Here is an 18,112-nt window from a genome sequence, read left to right as displayed (position 1 = left end):
CATATTAATTTTTAGCAAATAAGCAAAACGCTAGGACAGGTTGATTTTTAAAATAATCATAGTATATTATATCATGAATGTTTCGGACTTTACGCTGTCCCTCTTCAGGTGACAGTGATAACTTTGATTTTTTTAAATGGGAAAGTACATCATGTGATACCTCACTTAAAAGCTTTTGAAAGACTGATTACAAAAATGTATTATACTTTAATCCTTTTTGAGACCGTAGGCGCAAAAATTCGGTCGAAATATTGTGAAATGTATTCATTTTTTCGAATCCCGAGAAAATTAATAAGTATTTTTGAAAAATTTAAACGCAGAATGAAATATTACAATATTGTAGAGGGTCAAAAGTCCCTGAGAACTTCTATAATGATTATTTTAATAAGTGACAGGAGTGAAAAAAAAGAAAATTTAGTTGGATTTTTATTTCAAATATATCATTCAAAAGAAATTTTTGTTTATTCGAAGGGACTTTCGGCCCTCGGTAATAATGTAATATTTTATTCTGCGTTAAAATTTTTCAAAAATATTTATTAGTTTTCTCAGGATTCGTAAAAAATTAATGCGTTTAAAAACAATTCCATCGAAACTTTGCGCCAACGCCCTTAAAAAGGATTAAAGTATTATACATTTTTGTAATCAGTATTTCAAACACTTTTAATTGAGCTATCACATGATGTACTTTCCCATTTAAAAATATCAAAGTTTTGCCTGTCACCTGAAGAGGGATAGCGTAAAGTTCGAAACATTGATGTTATAATATACTTTAATTATTTTAAAAATCGACCTGTCTGAGTGTTTTGCTTATGTGCTAGAAATAAATAGGTTATTAAGGGGGGATAACACGTATTCCAGCGCAATGTATCTTGTGACGTATCTTATAATGTATGTTTAGCCAATAATCAAAGTTATGCCCTTACAAAACCATATTATTATTTAAAAAATATAAGGGGTACCATGTATCATAATTATTATAATCTCCTTTATACACGTAAAAAATTTGTTTATTAAATATGTATTTCTTAAATCCACCCAACCATTGGAAAAATGATTCATGGTATTTAAAAATATCTATTAACGACACTGTTATCGACAAAGTCGATCAAATTCAAACTTGTCATCATATTACACTTTTGTTTATCGTTTAAAATTAAATGATGATTGTGAATTGTATTGGTGTTATTTAATATTTTAGCAAAATACATAATCAGCAAAAATTTTATTTAAAACATGCAAACCGTTTTTGCAATCACTACACTTGTTTAAACCTTTTGTTTTGTTGAAAACTCGGAAGTGATTTAGTGACAGTTTGTTTCAAGGTTATATTTAATACAGTGTCTGTAGAAAGTAAAGTCCTGGATGTATTTTATTTAAATTTGGACATACCAGCAACTTGTCAAGTATTTTCCAATTTTACTGCATGCAAAACCATTCGTATAATTTTCATTCAACGCAAAATATAGATCTTAATGATCATTTCATGTTGACAAATAATTTCGAGTATTTGAAATATTCCGTCCCACTTTTTAACGCGCCCTGTATATAAATATTATATTCATTTTATTTGCCTTTGATAGAGTAAAATCCAATATTCTTACTGAACATAAAATAGAGGAAATTAAATATTTTTAAAATAAGAAAATCTACGGTTTCGTTTTGATTAAATTTAGCGATCGGAATTAAATATTTACGCCCCACTGTTTGAGACCCACTGATCATCTCTTAATTGCATATCGGCCGTCATACGGTACAAGGACTTATTCACTAATTAAAAAATATATAAAAATCAATTAAAATATCAGAAGACAAGAGAATATGGGTACTTAACCTACTACTCATAATCCATCCTTCCAATCTATACATCTTAACAGATGCGTAGTGGTTATCTCAATGTTGCGTTTCTTCCAGGAATCGCATTCTCCCTGTCTATCCCTAGTTTGAGTGACGCGTACCACATTATTTGTGTAATACCTACTCGACTGTATTAGTCCATCGGGTTGGTGATGGCTCTCGAGTTTTTCTGCCTTCCGGTTTTCCTTGCATTGCTAGTCTATCCATATTATCTTTATCTTCTTCTTCAGTCTATTTGGATCCACTCCTGGATAAAGGCCTCCCCATGAGTTATCCATGTTCTCTTATTAGTGATTCTGTTTTTTGCTATTTGGTACAAGTTTCTCCCCGTTTTTGCTTTGATGTCGTCTAGCCATCGTTTTTATGGTCTTCCTTTACTACAACTGTATTTGCGTGGTCTCCAATGTACAATGTTTCTCGTCCGCCTTTCGATGTTTTTTCGTGTCATCATCTCCATTCCATAGGTCATAACTAGTAGAATACAACTGTTGAATACCCTTTTCTTTAGATTTATTGGTATCTTTTTGTTCTTCAACACATCACTGAGTCTTCCTACTTCTGCCCAAGTCATTCGGATTCTTCTAGTTATTTTTGCCGTTTGATTCTGCTTGCTTAGTTTGATGTGTGACCTAGGTATACATACTCTTCGACACTTTCAATCTCAGTTCCATCTAAGTCGGTTGTGATATTTTGATTTGTTGTCCCTTTGGTTTTATTTCAGTTCATTTTTAAACCGATTTTTTCAGATTCTTGTAAGCTCATTTAGCATATAGATTAGGGTTGAACGAAAGAATTGAAAAAAAAATGGATTACTTCTAAAGGAATTGTTTTAAAAAGTGTGTGTAAGGGTGTAAAAGAGTGCCCAAATGTTTTAAGAAGGGTACGTCTTTTCAAAACTTGAGGTTAACATACTTGGACATGGTGTTGAAGGCAGCAGACATGCTTTGGCTGAAAAGATCTAAGGGTCGATGTTTAATGTTTAATGATACACCAAATTATGATTATTCTGTGTGTTTCTGCTGTATTATGTGCTTCGTGTGATTGTGTGTGACAAACCGCTATTGTGGCTATATTCTTGTCACTTCACTTCTTCTTTTATTATTTGCAACAAAACCTGCTGCGTACTGATGATGGGTTTGCAAAACATTTTTCTTCATTTAGCGAAGATGTTTGTACTAAAAACGCCATAGGTTTCACTTTTTTCAAAAAAAAAGGAAAAAATGCCGTTTTTGACACTTAATTGTTTATAAATAAAAATGGCCGCCAGATTATACGCAGGAAATAGTTACAATCTGTTCTTATAGGTATTACCTGTCGAGAAAATGCTTCAGTACCCTGGCTGTTGAAGTGTCATGGAAAAAATCTTATTACTCTCGAGTATTACATTGTACTCTGTGTTCATTGTGACATATATATTTGCATATATTATCTGTGATTTGTAAAAATGTTTTCGATGTATTTTTCCTACTCGTCTATCCTGACACTAGTGGTCTTGCAGCTTCTCCTATTATAAATTATTGCATTCACAAAAATGTCTTTTCATTACAGTAGGTGTTTTGGATTTATTATTGCCTTTCTTTTTGTTATTTCATAGTGGTGTAACATTGATTCACAAAATATCTAACTGATGGCTAATATGTTAGTACAAACATATAACTGTATCTCATCTAATAATAGAATTACCTCGAAACAGAGATATTCGTAAAGAAATATAATAATTTTACGTAATTCATTTAGTAATAAAAATATCACAAAGAAAAATGCCTGTAACTGACTCTATATCATAAATCACAAAAAATAAAAAACTTATTTTGTAATAGGTATATCTAAAATCCCTAAATAGTGTTATATCTCAGCAGAACGTTTTCGGAATCAATATTCCATCATCAGTGTTATGACAGGTTTACATGTTTTAAGCCAACGGGTAAAAACCCTTACGATGTTTTAAAATTCTGAAGATTACTTTATAATATTATAAAAATTTTAAAGGGTGTTTAAAATATTTCCAGATTAACTCCTGGCATCACATGAAATCAACCATAGGGAACATCCATAAACTACGTCGTAAAAATTTTGGAGTTTTTTATACCCTCCCCCCCCCCTTCCGTCGTAAAGAGTCGTTTGCAGTTGACCCCCCTCCTCACACCGACGTCCCAATTGCAACTCATGACCTCCCCTTTTTAGTGTTTTTTTTTAAATTCCATGTTAATCCTAGATTTTTAAAAGTTAGCTCTCAAAGTTTATTTACGAATGTATCCAAATCAGTATTACTATGAAGCTCATTAATATCCGCGTAATCTCTCAATTCACTGTACAACTAATAATCAGCTTTATAGGGACAAAAGACAACTTTTATCGGAGTTCCTATGCTTTTTAAATGCATCATATAAATCTTGATACTTATTTTGTTTTGATTTCAATGCCATTTATTTTATTAAGTATAAATAGATACAATGTACTAACTAATAAATAGAATAGAATATTTTATTTCTATTCATTCTGTTAGAATTTTTTCACACAGAGTATTCAGTATATAAGTGAACAGTTTAACATTTATTGCTTCCAGACGTTGTTCGAAAAGAAGCGTTTGTTTAATGACATAGGACAATGTTTTATTGTTTGTTATTCTGTATAAAACTGCTAGCAATATTATTAAGGCTGTAAGTGATAAAAACGAAATGAAAAGTATGCGATAAAAGTAATATACAAATTCTTCTTCATTATAAAATAGGGAATATTTTTATATTCGTGAACTTCAAACGACGTCGGATGTGCACTTATGGCCCCCTCCTCCTGTCGTATACCGTCGTAATAAGCAAAGTCCCCCTCCCCCTTTTCAACGACGTAGTTTATGGATGCTCTCGTATTGGCTGGAATATTTAAAGGTAGGACTTCACATGGCAGAGTTTAGATGACGACCTCACATGACAGAGTTCTCATCTAAACTCTGCCATATGAGGTGTGAGGTCCTACCTTTAAATATTCCAACCAATATGGCTGATATCATGTGTTGTTAGGAGTTAATCTGGAAATATTTTTAACATCGTTTAAAAATTTTATAACATATTTTAACATCCACAATTTTAAAGTAACTTAAGGGATTTTACCCTTATATTTTGGTGGCTTAAAACGTGTAAACTTGTGATAACACGGATGATGGAATATTGATTCCCAAAAACGTTTTGTTGTGATATAACCCCTTTTGGTGATTTCAAATATACCTTTTACAAGATAAGGTTTTTATTTTTCATTTAGTAATAATTAATCTTACCTTTAATACACATATCTAGATATTTATTGTCTTGCATTCCTTCGTATGTGATGCCACCGTATTTTTTTATATTCTCTTGAATTTCCTGCCTTAATCTAGTCTGTACAGATTCGTGCAAAGCTAGTTCATATAGAGTAAAAGAAAGTAATGTATTTAGCGTATCTCTACCAGCTATTAGAAATAATATTGCACCAGCTACTGACATGTCCATCTCTATAAATGAAATAGAAATTTATAATAATTATATTATGTGTATTTATTTGTTAATAGTTTTTATGTTCTTTATTTACCTCCCTAATCTTGACACTTATTCCAGGTCCCTTAAACAATAGTAGATTATACCACGAGTCAATAATGATGGCTATTATTCCCGAGGAATATTTACGAACCGAGCCGCGTTAGCGGCGAGGGAGTAACATTCCGAGGGAATGAGAGCCATTATTGCGAGTAGTATACTCTACTTTATCTACGACAAATTAATTAATTTAAGATTTTTAATGAACAACTTTATTTGTTAAAAACATTAAAATTAGTAATAGTACAATTAATAAACTGAATTGGTTGAGAATCATCATTAACTTTAGTAGAGTTTTTAATACAAATATTTGGGATCTCGATTGCTCTAGAACAAGAAGATGGTACATTACTATTTATCTCTTTAGCGATAGTATCTGCTGTAGTTGCCTTGTTTGTCATAGACTGATCAACGTATCCTTCAGCTACCTGTGTTGACTTCCAGCCCCCATGACGCTTTAATCCAGTTAAATCGCCTCCTCCATCAATATACATAGATTTAATCATTGAATAGAATGACCATAATGAAGACGGTTTATATTTTGCACTTAATTCAGCGAAATAGGCCAGCAGAACATTTTCGGAAAATTATTTCGCGTTGTTTCGAACACGCCATTCGTTGAAGTTTGCGTACGTTTTACTATAAATGGATTTCGATGTTTCAGGTATTAAGGTAGATGCTGTTGCTGTAGCTAGTTCTACAATTTCTGGTGGTGTACAATTAAAAGATTCTTCATTTTCGTCCATCTCAACACAAACTGTCAAATATACTATTCGTTTGACAGTGACACTTTTTGAGGTTGATTATTTTGTTTCCGTGGTGAATTTTGTGATTGTTCTGCCAGAGGGATTAATAGCTATTAATCCCGCATTATTAATCCCTAAGGGATTATTTTATGGCATTATATTGCAAACACCACAAGTATAATATATATATTATGTATCAGTCGTAGATAAAAATTAATTAACGGCAGTATCTCTAACCCTTTCTAGCAATCACGTAGATCCGAGAGATATCAGTGAATCTACTGCGGACCAGTTCCCCATTTGTTCTTCCTAAACCTTCCCTTTGGTTTACCCAAGGCTCTTTTACAAGGGAAATATCAAAAATATACCTACAAGCGCTACAATAGCTGCTGAGACTGGCCTGCAGTATTGTAGGATTTTCTGAACTACCCTGAGACCCATCTTTCTTGCGAACTTTCGAGGGCTACCCTATCAAATCCATAGCACGCTTTCAATTTTTCTTGTTTAGATTCCTGCTATTTCACTATCTATATATGTCGAGTTAGCCAGAAGTTGGCCCTCTCTTCCCTATTTTCCTGCTAACCAGTTATTAAATAGTGTGATGTATAATGCCTTTTAGGTCCAAACTAATTTAAACTCTCTTTCTTGGTTCAGATACATTATATTTACATTCAAGTCCATCAATGACTAACTATAACAACGTGTTTACATATAACAGTAACGACCTAGTACAATAATTAAATACTGAGTACAACAATCTTTCTCCACCGAGTTAATGTTTATATACACATTTAAATAATAACAAAACATGACAATTCAATGTTACTTGCGGTTATTGATACAAGAACAGATACTACATGGATTAATGACTTTGAATGAGTTTTAAACATATTTTGTACAGGGTGATATTATAATACCACACCTCCCCGTTTTGTTAAAATTACATATTTTTAAAATAAGATTGATTGTCTTATCATCGCCGTTTTTTTAAAAAAAAGAAAGTCCTAAGAAGAGAAGAAGAATATCTGAGTGTATATCCCTCTTTCCCTTTCACAGAGTGTTTATGATTACCTAATACTATTTTCAAAAATTAAATTTCCTAACTATCCTAACTAACTGTAACATGGTACATTTCAGATCAATCGATTTTTCCCTAAACATGTATATTCTTTTTCCTATTTTACACAAAAGTTCATATTTTCCCTATACTAAAACTGGTATTTTATAACCTATTACTAGTTCACGTACTTTCACGTCGTGTCTTTTCGTCCTTTTTTTTTCGTTCACTAATTCACTTCATCAAAACAGTGTCCACAGTGAATGAAATTGATCCTAACTTTTAAATAGTCTTTTAGTGCCTATAAGCCGTAACTAATTTAATTGTGATAAAATCTCGACTTTAATACTTCCTAAGCTAAGCTAAATATTACCTAAACTTCTATTAAATAGTATATATATTATGGTATAAAAAAATAATTTAACGTTACTTTGCTATTTCATCTTATTATTTCAGTCTTATTTTGATTTATTTATATACACCTTACTAACTTTAGAATATTGTACCTATAATAGAAATGTAATCTCTCTAAAACTTTTAATATGTCTCTAAAAAACTTCTAATAACTCTCTTGTACCTATAATAAATATTTAATCTATCTAAGAACTTCACTTTTTGTGTCCCTTTGCTTACTATCTACTAACACTTATTGTAAGATATTGTCTATCCTTAATTCAAACACTTCCATTTTACGCGAAAATTTAACCTGAATTCATTATCTACATTTAAAAATAAGTTATTTATAATTTACATTACTTTAGAGAAAAAAAATTTACAACTTTAATTCTTAGACATAATTCAATGATTAGCTACTTATTTGATATTATTCTTAATTCTGCTTTATTTTGACATTTCTGACAAATTTTATTTTCCTTGTTCCATTTTTCCCACATATTTTAATAAAATTATTTTTTTTCTCTCTCTCTTCTTCTTGTCTGGTACTATAACTATATTTCTTCATTTTTCTCCACATAATAACACTTCTACAGTGTACATAATTCATCTTCATATAACAATGATTTGTCATTTAATCATCAATATATCATTTCATAATATAACATCATAATAATCACTTCCTTTACTTATCCCTCAATGCCTACGTTCGACTAATCAAAGTGGCTTTACTCGAGAGAAAAGTTCCAATTCTTCTACATATTCCATATAACAATCATAATACTCAATACTAGCCACGAAACCTCTACAATCTACCTTAACAGAAGCGGGTATAACATCGTTGGCTAGATCAAATTCTTTTACAAATTTCACAACCTCAATCCCTTGCTTTGAGGCCGTTGTTTATTCACGAATAATCATGAATAAAATAGGTACTCTCAAAACACAGAGTGGGTCTCTAATAAGCTTTCAAGCTTCTATAAATCATTAGTACCTTCCTAATTTGACAAGAGCAGTGGGTTTCTTATTGTCTCTAGTTGCCTCATAATATTTAGCTTATAATATTGTTAGTTCTTCTGCTTATCTATATAGTTCTTCTTCAAATTCCTTATCTCGACTCATCAGGTCGGTTCGTTAAAAATATATCTCTTGCTTATAGCAATGTTTGTTGTATGTCATCCCTAATCATTATTCATTAAAAAAAATCATTTATATATCATTAGTCACACAAAAATTATTAATTCAGGTTCATATCATACAAAAACACAAAATCGATAAAAATGTAACTTAAAGATCAATAAATATCAATATGTAATAAGATAACTGGCTAATAAAAATTCAAGAATAGTATACATATTCGACAAAAATTCGATAAAAATTCAAAAATAGCATATGCAAAAGTTAGATAAAAATATTCGAAATCAGTTCATATCTCAGGATTCCATAGAAATTAAAAAAAAAAAAATTCGAGATTCCATAAAATATTCAAAAATAACCGGACTAAAAATCGAAATCGGATAGATTTTTCAAATAAATTCAATAAAGATTCAAAATTCAATAAAAATTCAATAATAACATATATTATAATAAACTTTGATAAAAATATTCAATTCAAAAAATCACTTCATGTTTCAAAATTCATAGATAAAAAAAATCGATATTTCATAAATTATTCAAAAATCAGCAAAGTTAAATATTCAATGTTCAATAACAATATAAAAACGAGGGAAGCATTTTTAATAAAGATAGACATTCTTACTTACATTTTATTTCCACTTTTGTCTTTTTTTCACTGGGTTTCCTGTATCGTCCTGGTCCATCTTCGCCGTCTCCGTTTCCAATTTGTTGCCGCCATCTCTGCTCCTCTCAGAAGACCTCCTCTAATCTGCAGGATCAGCCATGTATTAAATAGTGTGATGTATAATGCCTTTTAGGTCCAAACTAATTTAAACTCTCTTTCTTGGTTCAGATACATTATATTTACATTCAAGTCCATCAATGACTAACTATAACAACGTGTTTACATATAACAGTAACGACCTAGTACAATAATTAAATACTGAGTACAACAATCTTTCTCCACCGAGTTAATGTTTATATACACATTTAAATAATAACAAAACATGACAATTCAATGTTACTTGCGGTTATTGATACAAGAACAGATACTACATGGATTAATGACTTTGAATGAGTTTTAAACATATTTTGTACAGGGTGATATTATAATACCACACAGTAACCAATTTTGTAATATCAGCAGCGGATTCAGATGCTAAAGGAGCGCCCTGTTTACCTGTTACTCTATGAGCTCTGTCCTATGCACCTGTCCAAACTTGTGCTGGGCGACCTCTTTTATTTCCTTGGGGATTCCACTCTAAGGCAGTCTCTGCAATACTGGAACTATTTTTCCGGAGTGTGTGACCAAACTAACCCCATTTTCTTTCAGTTTCTACCCTCTTTTGTTGGGTCAGGTGTAGTAGGTCTTCGTTTCTGATGGTGATGGTAGATCGTTTCACCGGAACAAACTTATACTCAATCACTGTCAAACTCGACAACACCCAGATAGTGACCAGCTAATCAATCTCCTCCCTGAGAAGGTCCTGTATGATCTCATTTTTACAGGTATCTAAGTCTTAGTGTCCCGTGTTAAATAAGGATCTATTAAATTGAGGATCACTACCAATGCGCAAAAGGGCAGCATAGAGTGCTTCCGCAAATTGGCTTGGTAAAATTCTGCCTCTTTTTGGCTCAAAAAAAGAATCGAAATCTCTATAGCGTTTCTATCACTGCCTTACTGATCACTTTCTCATTGTATCTTACCTCTTTCTTAAAAATTTTAGACCTATTCACCTTGTGTAAGGATTTTCATCCTGACAAGCCCCTTTTGCCACTTTATTTGATCATATTCTTCCTCTAACCCTCCGAAAGTCCTTTGCTCTTGAGTTTGATTTTCTAATTTCCTTATACAGGGTGTTTCATTGGTAAAGTAACATACGTTTACTGTAGAAAGAGGATACTTAGGTGGTTTAAAAAATACCATACTTAATGGGTCTTACTCCAATAATAACAAAGATACTGGGTGTTTTATCTATTTTGCCATTTTCTTAATTGGTTCATAACTTTTTGACCACACTGTATATTTATTTTATATTTGGCACGCAAATATTATTTAAGGCGTACACTAAACTAATTTATTTACAATTGTAAAAAATCCAGGTCCGGCTTAAAGAATATTGGAAAATATTCCGACCCCAAAACAACACCCTGTACATTAAATTTTTTAAAATGGATGTTTCGGTTGAAAAAAGGATAAAAAACTAAATTCAGTGGTATACTTTGAATTTTCGGCAAAATGATTTTTCTGGTGAAATTTGGAATTTGAATTCTAAAATTAAGTGAATTGCGAGAGCTCCAAGTAGAAAAAAATTGAAATACAGCTTACAACTTGTCAATCACACTGTATATTGATTTTATATTTAACACGCGAATATTCTTTTAGGTGTCCAGTCAACTAATTTAATTATAATTATAAAAAATCCAGGTCCGGATTAAAAAATATTGTATAAATGTTCCAACCCAAAAAATCACCTTGTATATTAATTTTTTTTTTAAATGGATTTTGCATTTGAAAAGATCATGAAAAACAAAATTAGTGGTATACTTTGAATTTTCGGTAAAATGATTTTTCTGGTGAAATTTGGAATTTGAATTCTGAAATTAAGTGAATTGCGAGAGCTCTAAGTAGAAAAAATTAAAATACAGCTTACAACTTGTCAATCACACTGTATATTGATTTTGTATTTAACACGCGAATATTCTTTTAGATGTCCAGTCAATTAATTTAATTACAATTATAAAAAATGCAGGCCCGGAAAAAAAAATATTGTATAAATGTTCCAACCCAAAAAAACACTTTGTATATTAAATTTTTTTAAAACGGATTTTGCATTTGAAAAGAGGATGAAAACAAAATTAGTGGTACACTTTGAGTTTTCGGCAAAATGATTTTTCTGGTAAAAATTTGAATTTGAATTATGAAATTATGTGAATTGCGAAGCTCAAAGTAAAATAAATTAAAATATGAGTTAATTTTAATTAATACCATTATTTAATCTAAATTGGTAAAATATTAACATTTGCACACATAACAATAATTTTTGATGACCCTCTCTGTGGCTCAGTGGTAAGAGTGCCTACCTTTGGATCGAAAGGTCCGAATGGTCGTGAGTTCGAATCTCACCAGGGTCAGAAATTTTTGTTTATTATAAATTAATAAATGAAAATAGTTTCTGTCCTTGTGGGATCGGTACTCACCGGAGGGACCGCAGACGTTCGGATACAAATAGCGTCTCTTCGCAAAGACAATGACGTCGACTTTGCAATGTAACCAGGCACTTACTCAACACACACAGTACACAGTACACAAGACGCTAGGTACTTAACTACAAAAATTTACCGTACCTACGTATAAAAAAAATAATTTTTGATGGTGGTAATTTTGAATAAGTACCTTAGTTTTGAATAGTGATTATGCTGCAAATTTTCGCTGTTTTGTTATAATTTTTAGCTATTTTGTTGATTAAAGTGATGTATTCTTTATTGATCCTTTATTATTTATTCATTATTTAAAGATGAATATTCACCAAAAACTATTTTTCACACATAATAAAAAAACACTAAAATATTAACATTTTACCAATTTAGATTAAATAATGGTATTAATTAAAATTAAGTCGCATTTTAATTTTTTCTCCAAGAGCTCTCGCAATTGACATAATTTCAGAATTCAAATTCAAAATAGTACCAGAAAAATCATTTTGTCGAAAATTCAAAGTATACCACTAATTTTGTTTTTCATCCTCTTTTCAAATGCGAAATCCATTTTAAAGAAAATTAATATACAAGGTGTTTTTTTGGGTCGGAATATTTACACAATATTTTTAAACCGGACCTGGATTTCTTATAATTGTAAATAAATTCATTGATTGGAAACCTAAAAGAATATTCGCGTGTTAAATATAAAATCAATATACAGTGAGGTTGACAAGTTGTAAGCTGTACTTAAATTTTTTTCTACTTAGAGCTCTCGCAATTCACTTAATTTCCGAATTCAAATTCAAAATTTCACCAGAAAAATCATTTTGCCGAAAATTCAAATTATACCACTGAATTTAGTTTTTCATCCTCTTTTCGACTGAAGAATCCATTTTAAAAAAAATTAATTTACAGGGTGTTGTTTTGGGGTGGGAATATTTTTCCAATATTTTTTAATCCGGTTCTGGATTTCTTACAATTGTAAAAAGTTAATTTATTGTACATCTTACCAAATACTTGCCAAATATAAAATAGATATACAGTCTGGTTAAAAAGATATGAAGCAATTTAAAAAATGGCAAAATAGATAAAACACTCAGTATCTTTGTTATTAATGGAGTAAGATCCATTAAGTATGGTATTTTTGAGATCGCCTAAAAGTCCTCTTTCTACAGTTAACGTATGTTACTTTTCCAATGAAGCAACCTGTATATTATGCAGATGCCTGGCTCCCCCTGCGTATTGTTTACTTTCGGCGTCAATAGGTTGCATCTCCTCGAGTGTTGAAGCCAAGAAGTCAGAGTTTATTGGTTTTCTCCTCCTATGTTGGTGAAGAATCTGAGACGAGACAGTGTTATCTGACTCCCTTTCCTCTTGGTTTTTTTGTTGTTTCGTGTATATTTTGTTCGCAAAATTTATAATAACGGTAAAAGAAATAAAAATTTGCGGCATTGATACTGTCGCAATCTCGCAAGTTATTCAACCAGGAAGTCCTTCGTCGTCTTGGAAGGCGTTTGCCTCTTATTTTATCTTTCATACTATTTTGTAGCAACCCATAACCTATTTTAGGACCTTTCATTACATGTCCGAAATACTCCAAGCTTTCCCTTTTTGATGTTTTTTTTTTATAATATCAGTAATACAGGGTGTAACAAAAATACAGGTCATAAATTTAATCTATGAGAAGATCTTCTCAACAACCTGGTAAATGATACTAAAGTGTCGTTAATGTGGGAATGATTAAACATATTTGCTGGAAAAACAAGGCTAAAGAGAAACCTCTATACGCCCAGAACCATTCTGTGGCATGGCTAAAGATGCTACAAAAACGAGATACAGAACTGGCAGATAAAAATCATCAAAAGAAATGGAGAGTAAAGTGAGTGACAAATCCAGACTAAGAAAGTAATAAAAAATACCGATAAAAAACTCTCGGCAATTTTATGAACGATAGACGACCAAAATGGTGACTGCATTATTGTCGTACATATATAATATACAGAGTGTAACAAAAATACAGGTCATAAATTAAATCACATATTCTGGGACCAAAAATAGTTCGATTGAACCTAACTTACTTTAATACAAATGTGCACATAAAAAAGTTACAACCCTTTGAAGCTACAAAATGAAAATGGATTTTTTCCAATATATCGAAAACTATTAGAGGTTTTTTATTGAAAATAGATATGTGGCATTCTTATGGCAGTAGCATCTTAAGAAAAAATTATAGTGAAATTTGGACACTCCATAAAAATTTTATGGGGGTTTTGTTCCTTTAAACCCCCCCCCCCAAACTTTTGTGTACGTTCCAATTAAATTATTATTGTAGTACCATTAGTTAAACACAATGTTTTAAGACTTTTTTGCCTCTTAGTACTTTTTCGAAAAGTCAGTTTTTATCGAGATATTTTGAATATTTGTCAAATCCACCACATATTTGTATATGAGTAAGTACGATTATGGAGACTTGGTAATAATATGAAAATTTATTTATGATTTACATTTTTAGGTATATTTTGAACCATATCAAAAAAGAAGCCACATCTTGATAAAAGGTGCCTTGTCGAAAAAATACAAAGAGGCAAAAAACTTTTAAAAACACTGTGTTTAACTAATGGTACCGCAGTAATATTTTAATTGGAACGTACACAAACATTTGGGGGGTTTAAAAGAACAAAACCCCCATAAAATTTTTATGTAAACAAATTAAAAAATAAGCCGCAACTCGATAAAAACTGCCCTATCGAAAAAATATTAACAGGCAAAAAGTTTTAAGAATATTGAATTTAACAAATGGTATCACAATAATAATTTAGTTAAGACGTACACAAAAGTTTGGGGGGGTTTAAGGGAACCAATCCCCCATAAAACTTTGGGGAGGGGCACAAATTTCACTATAATTTTTCTTTAAGATGTTTCTGCCATAAGAATGCCACACGTCCATTTTCAATAAAAAATCTCCAACAGTTTTCGATATATTCGAAAAAATCGGTTTTCATTTTGTAATTTCAAAGGGCTGTAAATTTTTTTATGTGCATATTTGTACTAAGGTAAGTTAGGTTCATTCGAACTATTTTTGGTCCCAGAATATGTGATTTAATTTATGACCTGTATTTTTGTTACACCCTGTATACAGGGTGCCCGAAAATATTGGTCATAAAGTATACCACACATTCTGGGGTCAAAAATAGTTCGATAGAACCTAACTTACGTTCGTACAAATGTGCTCACAAAAAAAGTCACAGCCCTTTGAAGTTACAAAATGAAAATCGATTTTTTTCAATATATCGAAAACTGTAAGAGAGTTTTTATTGATAATGGACATGTATCATTCTTATGGCAGAAACATCTTAAAACAAAATTATAGTGAAATTTGTCCACACCATAAAAATTTTATGGGGGTTTTGTTCCTTTAAACCCCCCAAATTTTTGTGTACGTTCCAATTTAATTATTATTGTGGTACCATTAGTTGAACACAGAGTTTTTAAAACTTTTTTGCCTCATAGTCTTTTTTTGATAAGTTACCTTTTATCGAGATGTGGCTTCTCTTTCAAAATACATATACCTAAAAATGTAAATTAAAAATAAATTTTCAGATTATTAACAGGTCTCTATAATCGTACTTAACCATATTATACAAATATATGGTGGATTCGAAAAATATTCAAAATATCTCGATAAACACTGGCTTATGGAAAAAGTACTGAGAGGCAAAAAACGTTTAAAAACATTGTGTTTGACTAATGGTGCCACAATAATAATTTAATTGAAACGTACACAAAAGTCTGGGGGGGGGGGTTAAGGGAACAAAACCATCATAAAATTTTTATGGGGTGCACAAATTTCACTGTATTTTTTACATAAGAATTCCACATGTCCATTTTCAATAAAAAATCTCTAAGAGTTTTCGAAATATGAAAAAAAAAAATCGGTTTTCATTTTGTAACTTCAAAGGGCTGTAACTTTTTTTGTGTGCACTATTGTATATAAGTAACTAAGGTTCAATCAACCTATTTTTAACCCCAGAATCTGTGGTAGATTTTTTATGACCAATCTTTTCGGGACACCCTGTATATCAGCAATATAATATCAGTAGTATACAGTCGAAAAAATGAAAGAATACCCATGAACGAACATATAAAACACGCTGTATTTTCCTGTCACCGTGGCACAAAGAAAATTGGCCAGCGCAAGTACATGTAATAATAATTATTACATGTACTTGCGCTGGCCAATTTTTTGTGTGACACGGTGACAGGAAAATACAGCGTGTTTTACATGTTCGTTCATGGGTATTCTTTCATTTTTCCTACTGTATATCAGCTCATCACGAGGAACTGGAAACACCAGTATTAGAATCGGATGAGCAAACAGAAATTAAAGAGGAATATACAATAAGGATTTTATCTTAAAAAGATGAAAAATCGGAAAGCACCTGGGAAAGTTGGAATAGTTGATAAACTTTTAAAATACGGAGGAGAGAGACTTCAAAAAGAACTGAATATCCTGATAACTAAATAATAAATACAAGAAGAATTTAAGAAGAATGGGGAACCACTCAAATGATAGCGTTATGTAAGAAAGGTGATAGGCCAGACCCCAGTAACTATGTATAGAGGGATACATTTACTGAGCACTATACTGAAACTCACAACAAAAATACTGATGGAGAAAATAATGGCGTGCATATTATCGGATAAACAACAAGGATCTAGAAGTGGAAGATCATGTAACGAGATAGTTTTTGTGATAAGGCAAATAGCGTAGAAATCATTAGAATATAACAAGCCAGCCTTTTTCTCTTTCATAGACATAGAGAAAGTGTTTGATAGAATAAAATAATTAAAAGATGTAATACACCTACCATATTACAAACATTTACCACTGGATATCATAAAACTGATAGAAAACATAGTCATAATATGTAAGAAATAATAAACAGGGTACAAAATGGGCGATAGAGAGGTATACTCTGTTACGCTGATGACACCGTGTTAGTAGCAGAGTGCGAAGACGACCTACAAAGATTGCTGCACGAATTCAACATTAGCGCAAAAGAAATGAATACGAAAATATCAGCGCATAAAACGAAAATCTTCGTCATAGTAAGAAACAATAAGATGCAAATTGGAGTTAGACAATCAAATTATACCACAATTTGTGATTTTCAAATACCTGGGAATTATTCTTTCAGCCGACAACAATATCTAAAAAGAGGTAAAATACCAAATAATTAAAGCCAGTAAATCGGCCGCATGCCTAAACGACACAATTTAGAAAAACAAACACCTAAGGGTGGAAGCAAAGGTCCGAATAGTCAGTTATTAGGCCAGTTATGACCTACACGGCCAAAACAAGACCAAATAAAAGCAAAACGCAAAGACATCTGTAGACCAACGAAATGAAGATCTTAAGAAGGATTGCTAGAAAAGGACTACAGGGCAGGGTAAAAAGTGAGGAAATCAGACGCATATGTAGGGTAGACAATATAAATACCTGGGTAAAGAAGAGAAAAGAAGAGTGGAATCAACACATAAGCAGGACGTCTTAATCAAGGATAGTTGGAATAGCTAGGGACAAGTCACCGTTAGGCAGAAGAAGTACAGGACACCCAAAGAAAAGGTGGAATGATAATTTGGGGGCAGAATGAAAGGCTCCGTTGAAGAAAAACAGGCAGTTCTGCCTATATAAAAGAAAAAGAAGGAGTAGTCTTGCTGATATGTTCTGGTATTGTGGAGTTTCGAATTTTCTCCACCCAAGAAACTTTCAAAAATCTGCATTACTTAATTTAGAAAGCCGTAAGACGATTTAGATCTATTTTATTGACAGTCCAAGACTCGACACCATAAAGTAATACCGAGAGCACGTAACAGTGAAGTAGGCAGATCTTTAAAGTCAATGTTGGGTCTCTGTTACATAATACATTAAATGTCCTTCTAAAAGCTGTTTTATTGACAGTCCAAGACTCGACACCATAAAGTAATACCGAGAACACGTAACAGCGAAGTAGGCAGATCTTTAAAGACAATGTTGGGTCCCTGTTACATAATACATTAAATGTCCTTCTAAAAGCTGCTCTGGCCTGCTCTATTCTGGATCTAATTTAACACTAGAAGCACCAGAGCGGTCATTTTGACTGCTTTCTATTTTTGATCCCCTGTATTACTTATTCCTA

General features: G+C 31.7%; 1 protein-coding gene across 1 annotated transcript in view; it reads right to left on the bottom strand.

Annotated features, from left to right (window-relative positions):
• Positions 1 to 18,112, bottom strand: part of LOC126890435 (cytochrome P450 6j1-like) — a 76,809-nt gene that overhangs the window by 32,203 nt on the left and 26,494 nt on the right. The window contains exon 3 of the mRNA XM_050659365.1: positions 5,126 to 5,338. Coding sequence (XP_050515322.1) covers positions 5,126 to 5,338 — 213 coding nt within the window. The remainder of the gene's footprint in view (positions 1 to 5,125; positions 5,339 to 18,112) is intronic.

This window comes from Diabrotica virgifera, chromosome 8, assembly GCF_917563875.1.
Source record: "Diabrotica virgifera virgifera chromosome 8, PGI_DIABVI_V3a".
Lineage (NCBI taxonomy): Eukaryota > Metazoa > Arthropoda > Insecta > Coleoptera > Chrysomelidae > Diabrotica > Diabrotica virgifera.
The sequence above is the reverse complement of the archived record's forward strand: the minus strand, read 5'-3'. Positions and strand labels throughout refer to the sequence as shown.